The sequence below is a fragment of the Westerdykella ornata genome (genome assembly GCF_010094085.1).
Source record: "Westerdykella ornata strain CBS 379.55 unplaced genomic scaffold EI97scaffold_23, whole genome shotgun sequence".
In the NCBI taxonomy this organism is placed as follows: Eukaryota; Fungi; Ascomycota; class Dothideomycetes; order Pleosporales; family Sporormiaceae; genus Westerdykella; species Westerdykella ornata.
The window spans coordinates 146,530-165,154 of NW_022986873.1; the positions used below are offsets into that span (position 1 = coordinate 146,530).

Genomic DNA, 18,625 nt, shown 5'->3' on the forward strand with positions numbered 1-18,625 from the left:
TGGTATACGATCAAACTGATTATTCTTCTCTTCCCGAGGGATCCTTCCCGCTGCTGTAGACTGAACTGTAAGTCGACTTCATTACGCCAAGACTGGACGTCGGTCAATACGTTTCGCCGACTCCGATGACCACTTGAACTCTCCAGCTTGCTCGCTCGAAGTAGCCTATAGTACTGCTACCTACCCTCAGAAGACTGCAGCCAGGTAGGCTGATACGGCTCCTACTTGGTATATGCGGTTTGCACGGTTTATATCTTGCTAAAGTTTCGCCACTAAATCTAGTGACCGCTCCGGCCCCAACCACAGCTGCTACACTCCTCTTCCGCCACCTCTCCGCGTCCAACTGTTCTCAAACATCTCGTGGTTGCACGCCGTTACTTACTTGGGCTGAAGTCTATCGAACGCTGCGCCCATTCACAATCCACCAACATGCCTCCCAAAGACCGTAACGTGGACATAGCAGAACTTCGCTTAAGGTCCAGACAGGATTACCTCGCGAAACGCGAAGCGGAACAGCTTGCCCTACTCCGGAGACAGGTGGCGGAAGAGGCAGAAGAAGAGCGCACAAATCCACGCCTCACAAAAGCAGAGCTCAGGGAATTCTCGCGGAATCGGGAGACTCTGAGACTTGCGGAAGAGAGGGCTTCAATAGATGATGGGAAGACGGGATACATACTCCCCGATGCGGACTACAGTAATAAGCATGAGGTGCTGACTCGGAAACACAAGGAGGAATATGTGTCGGAAGTCCAGCAGTGGGAGAATGAACAGACGGCGAAGGTGAAATCGCAGATAAAGCGGCCGGAGAGAGTAAACGACGATCATTACGAGTTCGTCTTTGACGAGGCCAGCGCTATAAAGTGGGTTACGGATGGGGTGAATCGCGTCGATCCACAGAAGCTCCAGCTTCAGCAGATGCTAGATGCAGCAGAGAGGAAAGCCAAAACTATTGAGGAGACGAGGAAGTCCCTCCCGATGTACCAATATCGAGAAGAAATCCTTGCTGCAATAGCCGAACATCAGTTCCTTGTTGTCGTTGCTGAAACCGGAAGTGGAAAGACAACGCAATTGCCCCAGTACCTCTATGAGGTGGGCCGCCTCGGTGTGGACAAAAAACTAGCATGTACACAGCCCAGACGTGTGGCAGCTATGTCCGTAGCCCAACGTGTGTCCGATGAAATGGGCGTCCGGCTTGGCCAAGAGTGCGGTTATAGTATTCGATTTGAAGATAAGACAAGTCCAAAAACAGTCATCAAATACATGACAGATGGTGCGTAGTCTTTCTAAAAGGCCTATTGAATCTACTAATATCTACTAGGTATGCTTCTTCGTGAAATGATGACCAACCCATCATTAGATGGCTACTCTACAATCGTCATCGACGAAGCCCACGAACGCAGCGTCAATACCGACATACTGATGCCACTGGTCAAAGACATCGCCAAAGCGCGTCCAGAGCTGAGGGTACTCATAAGTTCTGCCACACTGAATGCGCAGGCGTTTTCAGTGAGTGCTATCAGCATTTTCCATATGTCAAAACTGCTCACTAACCTGCGATAGGAATATTTTGACGGAGCTCCTATCTTCAATGTCCCCGGGCGTCGATTTCCCGTGGATATCCATTACACTCCACAGCCAGAAGCAAATTACCTCAGCGCAGCAGTTACGACAATATTCCAGATCCACCTCTCTCAGCCGCGCGGTGACATTCTTGTCTTTCTTACGGGCCAGGATGAAATTGAAATGTGTGAGATGCAACTGCAGGACACCTCAAGGAAACTGCGCGGAAAAGGTGGGGAGCTCATCATCTGCCCTATATATGCAAATCTGCCCACAGATCTGCAAGCGAAAGCGTTCATGGAGACTCCTCCGGGCGCAAGGAAAGTTGTCCTTGCCACGAATATTGCTGAGACGAGTATTACGATTGACGGAATCGCCTACGTGATCGACCCTGGCTACGTCAAGGAGAACGTCTACAATGCACGCACGGGAATGGAATCGCTGGTGATAACACCGTGCTCTCGCGCCTCAGCAAATCAAAGAGCAGGTCGCGCCGGCCGTACAGGCCCAGGCAAGGCGTTCCGTCTGTACACGAAGCACGCCTTCTACTCCGAGCTCGAGGCGAATACAACGCCGGAAATACAGCGCGTGAACCTCAACTCGACAGTCCTGCTCCTCAAGTCGTTAGGCATCAACGATCTCATAAACTTCGACTTCATGGACCCCCCATCCACAGACACGCTCATCAAAAACCTCGAGAACCTGTACGCCCTCGCCGCTCTCGACGAGCGCGGCAGCCTCACCAAGATCGGCCGCCAGATGGCAGAATTTCCCGCCGACCCCTCCCTCTCCAAGGCCATCCTCGCCGCCAACAAATACGGATGCGTCGAGGAAGTCCTCTCCATCGTCTCCCTCATCTCCGAATCCGCCTCTCTCTGGTTCCGCCCAAAGGACAAGCGCGTCCACGCCGACGCCGCGCGCAACCGCTTCATCGACAAGGAAGGCGACCACCTCACCTACCTCAAAGTCTGGAACGAATGGGTCGACAACGACTACTCGCCGCAATGGGCCCAGTCCAATTTCCTGCAGCAGCGCAGCCTCCAACGCGCCCGCGACGTGCGCGACCAACTCGTCAAGCTGTGCGAGCGCGTCGAGGTCGAAATCTCCAGCGCGCCAAACGACCACGTCAAGATCCGCAAGGCGATCCTGAGCGGGTACTTCCAGAATGCGGCGCGCCTAAATCGCGACGGCCAGAGCTACACCACCCTGGGCAACGCGCGCATGAGCGTGTATTTGCATCCTTCGTCGGTGTTGCGCGAGTCGAGGCCCAAGCTGGTGTGCTTCCATGAGCTGGTGCTCACGAGCAAGGAGTATATGCGGAATGCGATGCCGATTGAGCCCGAGTGGCTCGAAGAGGTGGCGCCGCATATGTATAAGAAGGAGGACATTGAGAAGTTGGGGGTGGGGAGGAAGATGCCCAAGGGGCATACTAGGGCGGCGTGAGGGAGGGGGCCTCGTGTGGTTTGTGAAGGAAAGGATATCAGGCAAAGGACATGAATGACGTTGTCTGCACTCGAGCCTTAATCTTCTAGCAGCTAGGAGTCGCAGCATATGCGAATGGCCAACAATTAGCATAATTAGCAAGTGGTACATCCCATTTTCCACCTTGGTGTGACATCGCTCGATTCACACTAAGGTATGTAAATCTTATCCGACATATTTTCCTCCGCAATAAATGCAAACATCACAAGCGAGAAACAACAATTGTGCCAGGTTGATCGGAGCATCATCTCGAGCTTGTCGTTGCTTCCCCTGCTCCCCTATTGATCCTCTGGATGCCTCGGCTTCGCCCTCCTCCTCTTCGTTTTGTCCTTCCTCCTCGCCACTTCCCTCATCCTCTTCAGTCTCCTCCCAGTCTCCCGCCCTCAGGACAGCATCCTCCGCCAATACGGCCGTCCCACAGATCCCGCACTTCTTCATCACTCCCGGCGCCATGATCGCCCTCAGCGAAACACCGCATCTCACAAACTCGTGTCCATTCGGACAAACCGCGCTGTTGAGGTCGGTGAAGGGGATGGGAGTACTACAGAAAGTGCAGGGTTCGGTAAGGTGGGAAGACTCAGGGTCCGGTTGTTGTTGTTGATTAAGTTGATTGAGGTCTGAGGAGGAGGACAGAGATTGGACGAGGTCGACTAGTCTGCGGTGGTTGAGGAGGATGGACTGACTGAAGGGGTGGGATGACGATAGTGAGTGCGGGAGGCGCAGGACGGCTTGGGCGAGGCGAAAGGCGATGAGCAGGCGGGGCAGAGTAAGATCGGCAGTATGATTTGGTGTGCAGATGTGCGAGGAGAGTACCTCATAGCGATCTCGACGAGTGTTCGGGTCGAAGAAGACTTCATGTTTGAAAGCGGCAATAAGATTCGTGAGGCTAGACCCAACATTGTAGACAGGTAGTTTGGGTGGATCCGTGTGGTCTTCAACTGGAGCATACGCTTTCAGCAGTTTCTGGTAGACATCGTGTTTGACGGGAGCCATTTCCTCCGCGGACTCGACGTTCTTCTCAATCCACTTCCGCACTGTGAAAAAGATGCTTTCGGCACTCACCGCTCGGACGGGGAACACGAGGTCGTCTCCTCCGTCTTTGCCTCGTATATCGGTGATAGTAACGGTGGTGCTCCTGTCAGCATTAACGCCGTACTCGATCATATCTGTCGGATGACACGAATGACACGACGCAACTAAATCCCCCAAGGGGGAAGCAGTTATGCCCCATACTTTTGCGTTGGCCTGACCGCCAAGGTCATTCTCGGCGCTGAAGTGCCCCTGGCTGTTGCGGATATGCTGACGCCAATAGGGCCAATCTAAGGTGCAGATGTCAGATACATTATCGGAAGATAGCTTGAGAACGGCTGTGGGATTGCGAGTGGTTGAGAGGTGGGAGGAGAAGTGGATGATGGGATGGGATGGATGGTAGTTGTCCCAAGCAAAACCGGAGATGTCGTCTATGCGGCCGTCGAGGTGGTGGTTTCGGCGTTGCAGAATTGAGGCATCGGTTGGCAATATCGTAAGGAAGATGGCTTCGTTAGGGGCGAAGAGAGTGAGAAGCAAGGCCCCGTCTACGGTTTCCGGTGACCATGTCATTGGCCCTGTGAAACGGAGCTCCACATCGGGCAGGATCGTCTCAGCGCCAAAGTCAATGTTGCCATTGGCGTATGATAATGCTCGGAGTCGAACATCCTTATTAGTAGCGTAGGCTACAATAGACTGAAGACCATCTCCAGTCTCTGTCCAGGGACTCCAACTAATGTGCGAAACGTGTCTCTGCTGATCCATCAAGTCTTCGAATGTCGGCTCAAAATCTTCCTCATCCGGATCCTGGGCTATTACAAAGTGAGCGAGAACTTGGCAAGTCCAGCTCTGGTCCACATGAAACCTGGAAGCAGGAGAATCCACAGCCATGATGACGATATGGTTATCATCATTGGAGAGCGCAATCATGTGTTGAAGCCACGATGTTCTGGTGCCAACGGTGCCATATGCTCCCACGGTCGGTGAAGCAGGCGCCCACGCAAAACATCTGACCCGCTGGCGCAGGCGCAGAGCTTCGTCCTTGTCGGAGACAATATAACTCTTCTCCTTGCGTCTTTCCGGAGCCTTGAAGTAGTCGGTGAGTGCATGATTAACGATGAGCTTCCGCTCCCAGTTCGCCTTATCCTGTGGCTTGCCTTGGGAATCCCATAATGAGAGCACCAGGTTGGAGGTCAGGACAGCAAGTGCGCATTTCCTGTGCTTTGCGAGTCCAGGCGGAGACCATGCTAGTGCTACTGTGTAGCTGGTTGATATTTCTTCGCCGATGGAGTAGATATCCGTAGGCGCTGGTTCTCTGGCCGGCAGTTCGTCCTTGGTAAACCAGGGTGTCTGTAGGGGAAAATGCTGCCATTGGGGCATGTCCCGCTCCGATTCCTGTGCTTGAATGTGGGGGAACTACTTCAGGTCAATTGGGCTGCCATGGTAAACCTCTGGTCTTTGCAGGGGGCAAGGCGTTATCGCACCAGTAATTCGACATTGTCATGTGAAGCCAGGGCAAGAATGCCGTCGTCGGACCAGTCGAGGGCGCAGAGGCAGGATGGCCAGAGTCGCAGCGTCGTCACATCTGACATGGTGTAGTTCTACTTGTCATGATACTGTGTAAAGTTGAAAACCATTGACTCTTTCTCTCTGGAGGATAAGAAGCCGAGGACCAGATAGGTAAGTCTCCACGGGTGAAGGTGAAGGTTGATGTCTGGATGCGCGTCTTTTGGTATGCAACGAGTCATGCCGAAGCTAGCTTATGATTCGTGCAGGACTAGTATACAGTAGAAGCAACAAAACATACAGCCACGTGATCTGTTTCCCGTCCATAGCAAACGAATCAACTCCGGAATCGAATTCTCTGATTTTGACACATTTTGTACTTGTACGACTAGAATTCATGTGGATATAACAAGTATTTGGGTCAAAGTAAAACGGCCAATCCCAGTTGTCCTGATTGCCCTGTGGCGGAAGACAAGTTGTTTTACCACCATCGGACTTCCGGGCACTACGTATGCGGAATCACACAAGCAACGTGTCTTTGAAGAGGAACAATGACATATCCCATGTAGTCTATCACGTGGCGCAAATGTTGGTGTTGGGAAAGAACTCACACTTCGCAATAGATTGAGCCCGTGCCTACACAGTCATAAGCCCCCCGAGTCGAGTCGACCAGTAGGGCAATAGCGGCGACGTCATGCCCTGCTTACTAATAGGACTTAGATGGCGTTTGCAAAATGCCCGCCTTTTCGCAAATGGGATTTGTAGAACGGAGGGCTGAAATGTTTACCGAAGGTGGTTGGCTGCGAGATTCCGATTCAGGCAAATTCCAAGGTTGACCAAGTAAAGTATACTGTGTTCTCAGTACCGTACAGTACGCGCAGAGACAAGGGACCGTGGCTGCGATCGCGATACGGACGGGTTGGAAGAGAAATGCGAGTTTCTTTGGATTCTTTGTGACGTTATGGCTCAGCCTTAGCCCACGCCCGCCCCTTGTAGCCAATGATATGCCCCAGACGCGGGAAATGGAGAACCAATGGCAGCGTGGCGGTCGATATACAAACCTGCTTCACCCGAAACCTCCATATCCTGGGCTTCGCCATTCATTGCTTCCATGTTGTTCCCGCCTACGGCCAGTGCCGGCACCCGCTGCATTGCGCTGTGGCTCTTTCTCTCCACCAAGGGAGGGGGGCCCAGGCGTCCTTTTTCGAAGTAGGAGAACGCTCGGACGGACGTTAAACGTCATGCCAACGGCCCATTCTCGTCCCAGCACAACGAGTAATCTCGTTCCACGTCCAAGAAATAAGACACCGGGAAATCCCCAGGAATTCTTGTGACTCTTCACACCATAGTAGCACCATCATTCTCACAAACCAAAAATCTGCATAGTAACAACTCGATCAGCAATTATTGCTCGCCTGAGATATCACCACACCCAGCACACCACTCGCCAAGCATATTCCGAATACCGGCTATACCACAGTAGTACACTTCCACTGCATATACAGTACCCATCCCCCGCATATCTCATCAGCCCCGCGCGAGAACAACCCTTATCAAGAGCGAAAAAGGGAGAAGGAAGCGATTGTTCCTCAATATCACACATCAACAAGACATAACAGTTCCAATCCTCACCCGAAATGCCGTCGTCGCAAGTTCCACTGAATAGGGTGAGTTTCTTACTTGTACCGTAGTAGCTGCAGCTCCACCATTTCCCTCTGGGGCAGCCTCACTGACGATCCCACCAGGCCGACTCAATGCAGAGACTCCAACTGTTGACTTGTCAACAAGAGGTTCTTCGCCGCCGTCTCTCCCTCCAAATCCCCGCAGGAGCTGCCTTGGACTCCCCATCAGCACTGACTTCGCTATCCTCCACTCCCTCAAGCCGTCACACCTCAGGCACCTGGTCTTCGGCAGAAGAGCTCGACAACTCGGCACCTATCCCAGCGCACCCCAGAGCCGGATACACCAAGGCCCCACCCATAGAACCCTCCCAGGTGGACGACAGCTATCGGCTGCGCCAGGTCAACGAGCAGATCAAAGCCACCCTCACCGAACTCCTCAACACCGACTCGGCCCGCAGCGACGAGAGGTTCCGCGCCTGGGTCCAGGAACGCCTCTTGGACGTCGAGCAGCAGATCCGCAAGCAGCGCCGCAGACACTCGGGCAGTGACCGCGAGATGGCCGACGCCATCGCCATGCACATCAGCCTTGACAGCTGTGGGCCCCGGCGGTTGTCGTGTCATTGACAGACGGCTACGTTTACGAGAGATATGGAGAGTGTAAGATTATGTGTTGATGTGGACGGGCGGATTTATGAGCTGTTTTGTACGATAAGGGGGGACTGGGAGTTTAGGCGCTTTGCAGGTTCAAGGTGCCCGGGCCTGTTTGGATTCTGGTTCATGGACAGGATGACACGAGGCTACGACGTTATGATACCCCAACTGCTGGCAACCCGTAAACTAGAATGGAGCACGATGCATAGCCATGGATTCTTTCTACCACAGCACGAGCATATTCCAATTATCCATGTTCCATTCACATAACTTCCATCTTCCATCTTCCATCTTCCATCTTCCGCTTAACTCTACCTCCCTGGAATTCCCTGATTCAACTCCTAACATCCCACTCCCTACTCCACCTCCACCTCCACCTCCACCTACCGGGAGGGGTCCCGTCGCACCCCTTATCGCCTTCCACTTGTCGGTCCAACCCCCTCACGGACGAGAGCCTAGATCCCACTATACCGCACGCGCGGGGCGCAGACCAATTGGCCGAGAGTGAACGATAAGTATTAGTCCCATTCTCTTTCCTTCTAGCTGCTTCTCTCCAGTGCTCCAGGGCTCCTGCGGTGGTATGATTTTGCCAATAAATGGCCACTAACTCCTTTGGGCGGAACTTGCCATCGCTCGCCCACGCACTGCCCAGGTGTAGATACTTGTACATACTTTAGTAACGTTACCTCCGACTCCCTACGGACCGACCCCGCAGATAAGGCTCTAACACCGTACTACAGTATGTACTGTGTACGCCCCATGGTACCGGATATCAGGGATGGTACTGCCCTCCAGCTGCAGTGAACATGCCACGCCTTGGCGCACTTGCTCCTAGTCTCCTCTCTGCTAGGCTGGACATCTTTCGGACATAATTACGTCCCTTTTTCCCTGTCATGGCCCGATGATCGTTCGATCTAGATTTCGTATCGTGCTTCTGCTCGTTTGATCTTGCTGTTCATGCGTGGCGAACCCTCCCACGCGGCGCTCTGGTCGTTTGGGTTGGTGGTGAGGTGAATGATGTCATTGTCTGTCGATGAGCCGCGACAGTACCACGTTTCGAGACAGAAATACTGATACAGTAGTAAGAGGAATATGAATTATCAATCTTTGATGATTAATAGATATGATGGTACGCTTGCATTGGCCAGATTCTACTACTTGTACCAGTATTAGCATCAACAGCCAGTTGTACTGTGTAACCATTCCATGTGCACCACCAGCACTGTCCCTTTACCCCCATGTCCCAACGTTCTGTTATCGCACCTGAACGACTAATCAGAAGCTCCCCAAACTCCAACCCACCACTAATACTGTGTATGTATCAAAACTCTCCACCACGTGCATTCTACAACCCACATGCAATCTGAGAACGGGTAAATCCAATGCAGCAGCTCCAACGGTGCTGTCCCAGCCTATGCAGCACCATGGTCAATCCCTTTCAAAGTTTGTAAATGCACACATCCCAGCGAGCGCTTCGTTTCATAATGCCCAATGGAAGTTAGTGAAAATACGTACACAGAACCTTATAAAACATAAAAAAGCAATAAACATGTAGTGACACAAGAAGAGCAAAAATATATCAACCAACTTTATTCCCACCTCCACACCAACATCTACCCTCCCCCTCCTTCTCCACGTGCACAACTACATCCATGCCCCGGTCTTTCAGGAACTGCGCCGTACGTTCGCGCACATCTTCAGGGTCGGACACGCGAGAGGCGATGATGTGGATGACGCCTAGGATCTTCTGTTTGCGCGGCGGATGGTCGTGGCCGTTGTCATGATCGTGTTTGTGACTGTGATCATGATAGTGGTCGTGGCCGTGGTCGTTCTGGCCGTGATCGTGATTGTGGCCGTGGTCGTTCTGGCCGTGATCGTGATTGTGGCCCTGGTCGTTGTGGCCGTGATCGTGATTGTGGCCATGATCATGGGAATTCTTCCGAGTATGCCGCAAATGTGCGCCACTCTTTCGGCCATGGCCATGCGAATGAGCATGCCCGCTCCCCTCCTTCTCATGAACATGAGCATGGCCGTTCGAGTGCGAATGCTGATGCGAGTGGCCGCAACCCTCTTCCTTGTGGAATTCTGAATGCGCCGCTCCCTCGTCTTCCAGCCAGAATTTGGGCACTGCGTACCCAATGACGCCTCGCAAAGAGCTCAGTTCTTGAAGCGTATCCCGGATCCCATATTCGACATCGGCCGGCAGAGACAGTAACAGACGCATTCCAGAGCTCTTCACGAGCGGGATCGCTGACACAAAGATAAGAACAGCGATGATGCACGAGGCGATGGGGTCCCAACCCGACCATCCATAGAACTTCGTCAGCAGGGTCGAGACAATGACTGCAACAGACCCCAGTGCGTCAGCCAAAATGTGCAGAAAGATTCCGTGCATATTCTCGTTATCATGATGGTGATGATGACCATGTCCTTCGTGTTCGTGTCCATGATCGTGCGAGTGCCCATGCCCGTGGTGTGCATGTCCGAACGCGGTCAAGCCGACAATGTTGACTAAGAAGCCCAGTATGCTAACAATAAGCAGCTCGTTCAAACGACGCAGTTCGTGGCCTTCCCAGAGCCTCTCGAAGGCATCGAAGATGATTTCCACACTCACAAGCCTACCGCAAAGTCAATAAAGATCTTCAGAAGGTGAAAATCATGCATACTGACATAAGGAAGACGCCATTGGCAAACCCGGACAGCGTATCAATCTTCCCGTAGCCATAGGGGAACCGCGTATTCGGGGGCCACTTGCTCATGACAGCGGCAGCCAAGCCGACGGCCAGCCCAGCACAGTCGAACAGCATGTGGATGCTGTCCGTTAGAAGTCCCAGTGAGCCGCTCACGAATCCGTAGAAGAACTGGATCATCATGAAGGACAAGTTGAGTCTGGTAAGCATTCAGTACTGTGGAGACAAGGGGAAGGGGGAAGAAGCTCACACTCCGAAGTACGCAATACGTCGAGAGTCCTTCTCAATCAGAATGCTATGCACTATGGATCCAGGAGTGCATTGCGAGATGAGGAATGAAGAGAGCTTGGAGTGATTTCCGTGGAGATGGTGGCCATGAGCTTGATTTTGGTCGGCATGTGCATGATTGTGGGAGTGTGAACCCGAGCCAGTGTCGAAGAATACTGCTGCGGAAGCCAAGGCCGACATGGACAGGATGAATATCCAGCTTGGCCATTTGTCTAAATATTCATATGCACCAATGGCTGCGACTGAGAGACAACCCAGTGCAAATCCTGCCTTTCTCTGAGTCCTCAGGGCAGAAGGCAGCGAAAATAAGAAGAGAGTGGTAGCTGAGGCAATCGACAGACCTAGGAATAGGTAACCCTGAGAGGAAATTGCGGGAGATTCTGTGGAAATCAATGAAGATAACAATGCGATAAGTGCTAGGATTGCTCCCGCAATCAGTGTAAGCACCGTGTCCTCAAATGTAGCAACCAATGGTGAGCATGGCTTCGGCAGTGCAGTTCGTGCGTTGGTTCCGGAAAGGCGGCTGACTCCAGTTTTCAAGGACCATCCCGTCGTAGGGAGGGGTGGGGGTACGACAAAAATGTTGAGAGCCAGCGCCATGTGCCCCAGCAGGGCGCTATGCATGCTCTGCGCATAAAACAAATGTATACCCACTGCTAGCAATAAGGCAGCGCTTGTTGTCCTCCGGCTCCGGAACGTCCGCTTCGCTCCATCCCACGCCGAATGTTTCCCTGGTTTTCGATCCAGACTTCCCAGCCCCGCGGTCACAGCCACTAGCATGGCCAAGGCGACTCCGATGCCGCCCAGCTGAAGTGTCGCATAGAAGGGAAGTACCACCCCCAGCATATTATTGAGAGTGCGCCCAATCGATCGGGCCTCCCATATCCTGTTCAGGATGGAACCTGGGGCTTCTGCCCTCCCCACGGACTTCCGACGGTCCAGCGGCTTATCTGCAAGCGATCGAAGTTGGGACACGACCGAAGCGGATATCAAGGTGAGCGACGAGAGGGCGCATGCGTGTATGAATTGCGACCCATATTGAACCAGCGGATCCTTTGTGCCAGTCTGTAAGGGGTCCTGAACGTGCTCCTCGAGAGCTTCGAAAGTTGAGGACGATAGTCCAGTAGAAAAGGCGATCCTAGAATATGCAAGTTCGGCGAAAAAGTAGGGGAGGGGAACGAGGAGTGCTGTAAGCGCTTCTGGCAATGCGAGCCATGATCTGTTGAACTCGTTAGCATTGGCTCGAGAAGGACGGATGGAGACTTACGGAGGTAATGCAGCCACCTCCTCTATGGGGGAGAATCCGAACGTGGAGCCCGCAACATGCTTCCGCGACGGAGGCCGACCCAAGTCTGACTCCCCGCGAGCCCGCATAGGTTCGGGGTGAAGGGGCGCTCGATCGGGGTGGATAGCATACGTCGAGGTCGATTGAGTAGCGAAAAGAGCGTAGGGTAATGCTATCCACCGCTCGTTCGGAAAGCCACTAAGCGGGAGTTGAAAGTGTAGAAAAGTGCGAGTTCACGGTTCTGATAAGGACTACGGAGTACTACAAAGTATGTCTATGTTTGCGAGAGGTGGTGACATGGAGGCGACGAGTGGCTGGTGTGTGTGGCGCGTTGCGCTAGAGCCCGGCCGTTGACGTCGTGGCCGTTGGACCCTGCATTGCATTGCCGAACCCATTCTCGGGGATGGAGGAAGTGCTTTTGAATGAGGGCTTTGCCCAGGGCTTCAACTATGCACTGACAATAGCAGTGGCAATATCGGTTTTGTTCACCGTCTTTCTGCTGACACTTCCCTCGCAATACAACCCGTTCCATGACAGCCCTCCTCTCCCTGCTGGATCAGCAACCACTAGGGCGCGTAACGACAATGGGATCAAGAAAAACTGGAGGAAGGGCGGTACTACCCATGTTGTAGTCCTGGGAGACATAGGCCGGTCTCCACGCATGCAATACCATGCCATTAGCATTGCGAAGAATGGCGGCCGTGTTTATCTAATTGGCTATGTTGGTGGGTTCACCGTAACATGGCAACTCTAGAGGCAAAGCACCAACAAGTTGCAGAGTCAGAGATCCATCCCCAGATTCTCTCGGATTCACGGATCACCGTAGTGCCTATTGCCCCAGCCCCAGCCTTCCTTCGCCAAAGCAGCAGAGCACTGTTCCCAGTCATCGCCCCATTGAAAGCCCTCTGGCAAGCGGGCAGCCTCTATTGGGCGTTGTGCTATCGAGCGGTCCACCCTGGAAGATGGATGCTAGTTCAAGTAAGTACAACTTCTCACATGCTGTTCTCTTGTGGCCAGATTCTCAATCCGCTTAGAATCCCCCCTCCATTCCAACACTGGCCGTCGCGAGTCTCGTCTGCCTCTTTCGCAACACAAGACTAGTGTGTGATTGGCACAATTTTGGCTATACAATCCTCGCCTTGAAGCTCGGTCCGAAGCACCCCTTGGTTTGGATATCAGCATTCTATGAGAGGTTTTTCTCGCGATTGGCAATCTCGCACTTGACCGTCACCCATGCCATGAAGGATGTTTTGGAAAAGCAATTCGGGATCAAAGGAGCTCTCACCCTGCACGATCGACCTGTATCGTCCTTCCACCCGATAAGTGAGCAAGAGAGGGCCGCATTCCTACAACGACTCCCAGAAACAGCCCCTTTCGCAGAGAACCTCTTGCCTTCGGCGAAGGAGATGTGGAAACTGATCACAAGCTCCACATCATGGACACCAGACGAGGACTTCCAGATCTTGCTGGATGCCCTCACCGCGTACTCTGCCCAAGCAGGCTCAAATCCCAAACTGCCCAAGCTTCTAGTATTGATTACCGGGAAGGGACCCCTGAAAGAGCACTACCTCACCAAGATACGGAAGAACCCTCTCTCTCATGTCCTTATCCGCACAGCATGGTTGACTCCGGAAGACTATGCGTTGTTGCTGGCGAGCGCCGACATGGGAGTCAGTTTGCACACATCCAGCAGCGGCGTGGACCTCCCTGTAAGCGCCGAAATCCATGTCAGCAACCACTCCAAGCTAACAACTTGCATAGATGAAAGTCGTCGATCTCTTCGGCGCCGGGACACCCGTTCTCGCGCACAAATTCCAAGCTCTAGGCGAACTCGTGAAAGAAGGCGAGAACGGACTGGGCTTTTCGCACTCAGAAGAGTTGTCCGACCTGATTGTCAAAGTCTTTCAGGACGATGTCTTGCTCGAGAAACTCAAGGACGGGGCGCTGCGGGAGAGCAAGCATCGTTGGGATGATGAGTGGGACAGTGTTGCGGGGAAGCTATTGAAGCTTGTATGATTGATTCCGTTGGAGGCATTTCCGACACGATTAGATGCATCGTCTCCGTGGTGTATCGAACCACGAGCCCGCATGCGGAGGGATTAGAATAAAAATTTTCGGCCGCGCTATCGGTGAAACCATGGTGAACTTGGCAATCAAGTCCCGCGAACTGTGACGGTCTAGTTAAGTCGACATTGAAGCAGTGTGTTGCGATTCGAAGACAGGCAAGGGGCATTGGTGCTGGTATTACGTCATTTCCTCCAACGAGTCTCTTCGAACCCGAGTGTGCGCTACGTTTGAGCCAGCTCTCAAAGCTCAAGAAACAGTGCCCTTAAATCCACACCAAATGTATGAAAAGGGTGTTTGTTATTTGATACTCGTTATATACTTTTCTCAATCTTAGCATTGACGGTCCTGGATCAAGCGTTTTGTCGCGGATCTTTTCGATTTCTGTAGGTTGAATCCTCCCACCGCCTGTGACGGTCGAGCAGTAAAGACGTTGTAATTGTCTGCTCCTAGGAAGAAATCGAGGCTGTAAGGGGGCTGGCTCGAGTGTGCGTCCACACACTACCCATCTTACAGTATATATACACAGAAAAGTACAATGCGTCTTTCGCTAGCCGAACTTTAGAATATCAATTGATTCAAAGTTTCGTGCTCGGATTACACTTGTTTAAGCTAATCCCGCCGCAACCCGACTACTGCAAGCATCTGGTTTGTCCGCCACGGGTAGATTTGGGGTCGTCCCAATATATATTTTCCTTCCATGGAAATCGGGCAGATGTAGTACGATGAGATATTTATTGACACTTGGAGTAAACATAGTCGACCTTCGAAACTACATAATGCTTCGTTTTGCAAGATCAACGTAAATAGGCGAGCAAGCAAAAGCCTTCAAACACCTCGAGTTGGAAAATGTATGGCACAACCCTGGACATGTAGCGGCCAGCACAACTGACACACTCTACCGAATACCTAACCCCCCATCTCCGCTCAGCTCATCCTCACTCTTCTCCTCGACCATAACCTCGCTAACGTCCACCCCCGCTGTCCTTTCCGCTGCATCAACACTCTGCTGCACCCGTCCACTTTTCTCGGGACTCGGGCTCCTATACCTAGTAAGCGGAAGCCGATGCCTGATGCTATTCGCAGCCGTGGGATTCATTCCCGCGAGCCCAATCGGGGTAGCCATCTGCAGCAGCTCCCCCACTGCACCACCCGAACTCTTCACCACAGTCGCTGCTTCGAGATCCTCGCTGGCGGCGTAGGTTACAGCTGCAGTGGCAGGCATGACGGTCATATCGCTGAGCCACCGCTTAACCAGAAAGTGTTTCAACCGGCTCCAAACGCCGAGTTCCTCAATGGCATGGTCCTGGTCTTTGACAGCAATCGTACGCTGAGGATCAAACCACTTCGTAATGATGCGCCAGCGCATGGCGCTCCAGAACCCTACTGGCACAACCCCTTCTTTCGGACCTCGCCTCGTCCACAGCGCGGGATGAGCTTCTGAGAGATCGTAGAACAGCGTCTCATAGACGCCCCTTCGGAGGGGGTTCTGGTACCCAGAGGTAAGACTGTGCTTGAAGATGTACCAACTGCAAAGGACGACGGAGAAGACGGGAACGGCGGTTATGAAAAACCATTTGATGCTGGGATTGCCCTCGAAAGTGTCCACATTCATGCCGAAGAATCCGGTGATGACCGTAAGAGGGAGGCAGAGGAAGGTGATCCATGAGAGCCTATACATGGACAGGCCGAGCTGAAGCGAGTGTCGTGCATCCCGAATGCCTACGCTTTTGTACATGAGATCGGAGAGACTCGCCGTCGGCTGAACTACGCCGCTTTGGAAGGCTCGTGAAACCTTCTCGAGTTCCAGAGCGGAGCCTGCAAGCCACGGATCATCAGACGATTCGTACGGACTCTCATGCGCAACCTGACGCAAATGCAGAGCCATTTCCTTCACTATGTCTGTATGAATGTTGACCAGGCGTTCGACCTTCAACCACAGACTGGAGTTCGTCCATAGTTCGGGTGCACGGGACTCATCGGCGGGATTGTCATATATTTTATCCTCTGCAACGCACTTTAGTGTCTGAAGGTGTGGAAAAGGATGATAAGATGGAGGACGCTGGATCTTACCTAGAATTGAGATGTGAGTCTCACAAATGCTGATATATTTCTCCCAATTGAACGCGAGGGCTTTGAAAATATCGCGCAGAATAAAGTCCATGCATTCAATGGCTAACCGTTCGTCATCGGAAGTATCTTCGCGAGGGAGATAGAACGTCAAACGGCGCCAACGTTGCTCGATCTCCTGACGAGCCCCAATGAGGGTATCGAAGACAGAGCCCGACTGCGCATGCTCGAAGATGATGATCGTGCTGCCATTATCCAAGCTCTCAAGCTTGGGCATGTGGCGTTCATGATGGCGAACCTCCTCAGAAGGGCCGTACTCGCGCTTCAACCTCTCATGCTCCGTTTCTTCCTCTTCGTACGGGTTCTTGATGTCTAGATCGTCGAGCCCAGGCTCTCCATCGCTCAGTTGCACATAGACCGAGAGACGCTGCGCATATACATCGTACCCATACGCAGGATTATCTTGTGCATCGAAATGATTCAACTCCATCATCTTCAGCCCCTGATTCGCTGGTGTCTCTGTAATTTTCTCCTTCTCATAGTGTTTGAGATAATCGAGCCCGAATGCGGATCGCGATATGCCCCTCCATGGATCCCTCTGCGCCCGGAATGTTTTCCCACTCAGGACGGGCTTTGCCGACGTTCCTTGACCTCTTGTCTTCGGCTTCTCGAATCTCGCCCAGCGCCCGAACGTGGTTCCTACGAGGTCGTCCTTGGGATCGATCTGGAACTTGCGCAAGAGAAATCGGGTAGCCCACGGGGCTTGTTGTACGTGGATTACTCGCAGGGCTGGCCGCGGGTTGCGAGCTTGACCAACGTAGAACCCATGGAGGCCATCGATATCGCTGAGCGTGCTGTTAGCTGAAGCCCAACCGATTCTGCGATACGCTAAGCATACGAAACCTCCTGAGCGACAATCTTCTTCCGCCTCTTCTCAGTCGTTGGCTCCTTCACCAAGTGGTAATCGATGAACAGGACGCGTCCGTGGGACCAACTGGACGTGACGCGCCATTCGACGCCGCGACTACCCTTTCTCCTTTGACTCCATGTGGTCCGACGGCTGATCGGATCCTGCGTCGACGGTTCGTCTGTCGGCTCTGAGCGAGAAGGGCTTCTGGAAGCTCGTGTATTGCCTGTTGCGTTCGGGGTCAGTTGAAGCTCCGAAACGCACGTCCCATCGATGTTGACAGATCGCACGCGCTGTTCGTAATTTCCGATAGATACAGAAAAGCCACCAAGATGGCCGCTAGGTATCAGATATATCGACAAGGCATATGGCTATCAACTACGGGTTTGAGCGAGAGCCCAATACTACTCACCTGTCATGGTACGCAAGGTTGTGGCCCACGATGGCTACCCTGTGATTACAGCGAGGATCCAAAGCGGTAAAGAAGATGAAGGCTGAAATGTTATGATAACGTCCTTCTCAATTTACTGTAGTCACTTGACATGCGACCTCTGAAGATGTTGAGGTGCCGATTCTGCTATGGGGGCCGCGTCGCGCAACATTGAAACGTTAGACAGCGACGAGGTAACCAGCAAACGTGAAGGTGGAGACGCATTGAAGTGCCCGGCTCACCAACCTCGAGTTTCCTATTTAGCTGACATGTACAGGAGGATACCTCCGTTGAAAGGCAATGTTCTGTTGTCCTCGAGGCACCCTACTCTAGCGGGTAACCGTGGGCTACGGCCTGACAACGCTCGATTTGCAAAATAAATGAACGAAGAGCTAGCCTTGTCTCCCGATTCACCAGAAGGAGTCTTGGAGATGCCAAATAACAAAGAGTGCTGGAAGAGACGTTTTTGTAGGGAAAACTTCAAGTCTATACACTTCCAGAGGCCAACATATCAAGGTCGCCAAATAGAGCACCACATCCATCATACAGTACTACAGGACTCCGCTCATCACCATCGTCATCATTGCACTGTTACATCCCCACCGTCGCCTGGACAGGTACCGCGGGGCTTCACGCCCGCCGCGCTGGCTATCGTGATGAAGCAACTCTCGGTTTCTCCTTGCCCTCTTCTACATCGTATGCGTCTTCACTTTCATGGTGAAGCGCATGTCCCAGTCATCGCCATTGACACCTTCATCAATGCCGACGAAATTCGTGATGCGTGTCCATCCTGCGTTTGTCACTACGCCTCTGGAATTGTCTGAATGATGAGTTTTTCTAACGGCAGCTAAGTCGTTGACATCCGCTCGAAGCTTGCAACGGCTTAGTTAGGATTGGGGGTGATAGAGAACGCGGTTGTGGGTTGGGATTTGGGAGAGCCCTTCCTGAAATGCTTGGGTGCGTGATTCGGGTGGTAGAATGAGAAGACTACTTCGATTTGCTGTTAACATAGTAGCGCTCACCGCAATTATCAATGCCCTCTAA

General features: G+C 52.7%; 7 protein-coding genes across 7 annotated transcripts; 4 read left to right on the plus strand and 3 right to left on the minus strand.

Moving 5' to 3' along the window:
- The first annotated feature begins 168 nt into the window (after positions 1-168).
- EI97DRAFT_139016 (P-loop containing nucleoside triphosphate hydrolase protein) lies at positions 169-3,105 on the plus strand. The gene is made up of 3 exons (XM_033793187.1): positions 169-204; positions 283-1,123; positions 1,664-3,105. Exons 2-3 carry the CDS (start codon positions 430-432, stop codon positions 3,001-3,003), a joined length of 2,034 nt encoding a protein of 677 aa, XP_033651472.1. The 5' UTR covers positions 169-204; positions 283-429; the 3' UTR covers positions 3,004-3,105.
- A 102-nt stretch (positions 3,106-3,207) lies between these two features.
- Positions 3,208-5,660, minus strand: EI97DRAFT_382639 (uncharacterized protein; the record flags this gene model as incomplete). The annotated part of the gene is made up of 2 exons (XM_033795865.1): positions 3,208-5,484; positions 5,553-5,660. The coding sequence occupies 2 exons, from the start codon at positions 5,658-5,660 to the stop codon at positions 3,208-3,210; spliced, it is 2,385 nt and encodes a 794-aa protein (XP_033651473.1).
- An 854-nt stretch (positions 5,661-6,514) lies between these two features.
- On the plus strand, positions 6,515-7,118 carry EI97DRAFT_139037 (uncharacterized protein). The gene has a single exon (XM_033793188.1). The coding sequence runs from the start codon at positions 6,579-6,581 to the stop codon at positions 6,906-6,908; it is 330 nt and encodes a 109-aa protein (XP_033651474.1). The 5' UTR covers positions 6,515-6,578; the 3' UTR covers positions 6,909-7,118.
- Positions 7,038-8,084, plus strand: EI97DRAFT_139208 (uncharacterized protein). The gene is made up of 3 exons (XM_033793189.1): positions 7,038-7,241; positions 7,320-7,826; positions 7,993-8,084. Exons 1-2 carry the CDS (start codon positions 7,212-7,214, stop codon positions 7,818-7,820), a joined length of 531 nt encoding a protein of 176 aa, XP_033651475.1. The 5' UTR covers positions 7,038-7,211; the 3' UTR covers positions 7,821-7,826; positions 7,993-8,084.
- An 891-nt stretch (positions 8,085-8,975) lies between these two features.
- EI97DRAFT_469175 (cation efflux protein) lies at positions 8,976-12,199 on the minus strand (the record flags this gene model as incomplete). Its single annotated transcript, XM_033801700.1, has 4 exons — positions 8,976-10,465; positions 10,518-10,736; positions 10,788-12,044; positions 12,093-12,199. The coding sequence occupies 4 exons, from the start codon at positions 12,197-12,199 to the stop codon at positions 9,427-9,429; spliced, it is 2,622 nt and encodes an 873-aa protein (XP_033651476.1). The 3' UTR covers positions 8,976-9,426.
- A 314-nt stretch (positions 12,200-12,513) lies between these two features.
- EI97DRAFT_495657 (beta-1,4-mannosyltransferas-like protein) lies at positions 12,514-14,483 on the plus strand (the record flags this gene model as incomplete). Its single annotated transcript, XM_033802444.1, has 4 exons — positions 12,514-12,835; positions 12,889-13,088; positions 13,145-13,819; positions 13,872-14,483. 4 exons carry the CDS (start codon positions 12,514-12,516, stop codon positions 14,124-14,126), a joined length of 1,452 nt encoding a protein of 483 aa, XP_033651477.1. The 3' UTR covers positions 14,127-14,483.
- Positions 14,484-15,072: 589 nt separating this feature from the next.
- On the minus strand, positions 15,073-17,292 carry EI97DRAFT_452001 (uncharacterized protein; the record flags this gene model as incomplete). Its single annotated transcript, XM_033800391.1, has 4 exons — positions 15,073-16,181; positions 16,248-17,089; positions 17,143-17,238; positions 17,273-17,292. The coding sequence occupies 4 exons, from the start codon at positions 17,290-17,292 to the stop codon at positions 15,073-15,075; spliced, it is 2,067 nt and encodes a 688-aa protein (XP_033651478.1).
- Positions 17,293-18,625: the final 1,333 nt, after the last annotated feature.

Bases quoted from the DNA above. Each gene is read 5' to 3' on its own strand.
- EI97DRAFT_139016 (XM_033793187.1), top strand. From the start codon at position 430: ATGCCTCCCAAAGACCGTAACGTGGACATAGCAGAACTTCGCTTAAGG. The intron at 1,124-1,663 runs GTACACAGCCCA...TCAGCGCAGCAG, and splicing joins TGTGGACAAAAAACTAGCAT to TTACGACAATATTCCAGATC.
- EI97DRAFT_139208 (XM_033793189.1), top strand. From the start codon at position 7,212: ATGCCGTCGTCGCAAGTTCCACTGAATAGG. The intron at 7,242-7,319 runs GTGAGTTTCTTA...CGATCCCACCAG, and splicing joins CGCAAGTTCCACTGAATAGG to GCCGACTCAATGCAGAGACT.
- EI97DRAFT_139037 (XM_033793188.1), top strand. From the start codon at position 6,579: ATGCCCCAGACGCGGGAAATGGAGAACCAATGGCAGCGTGGCGGTCGA.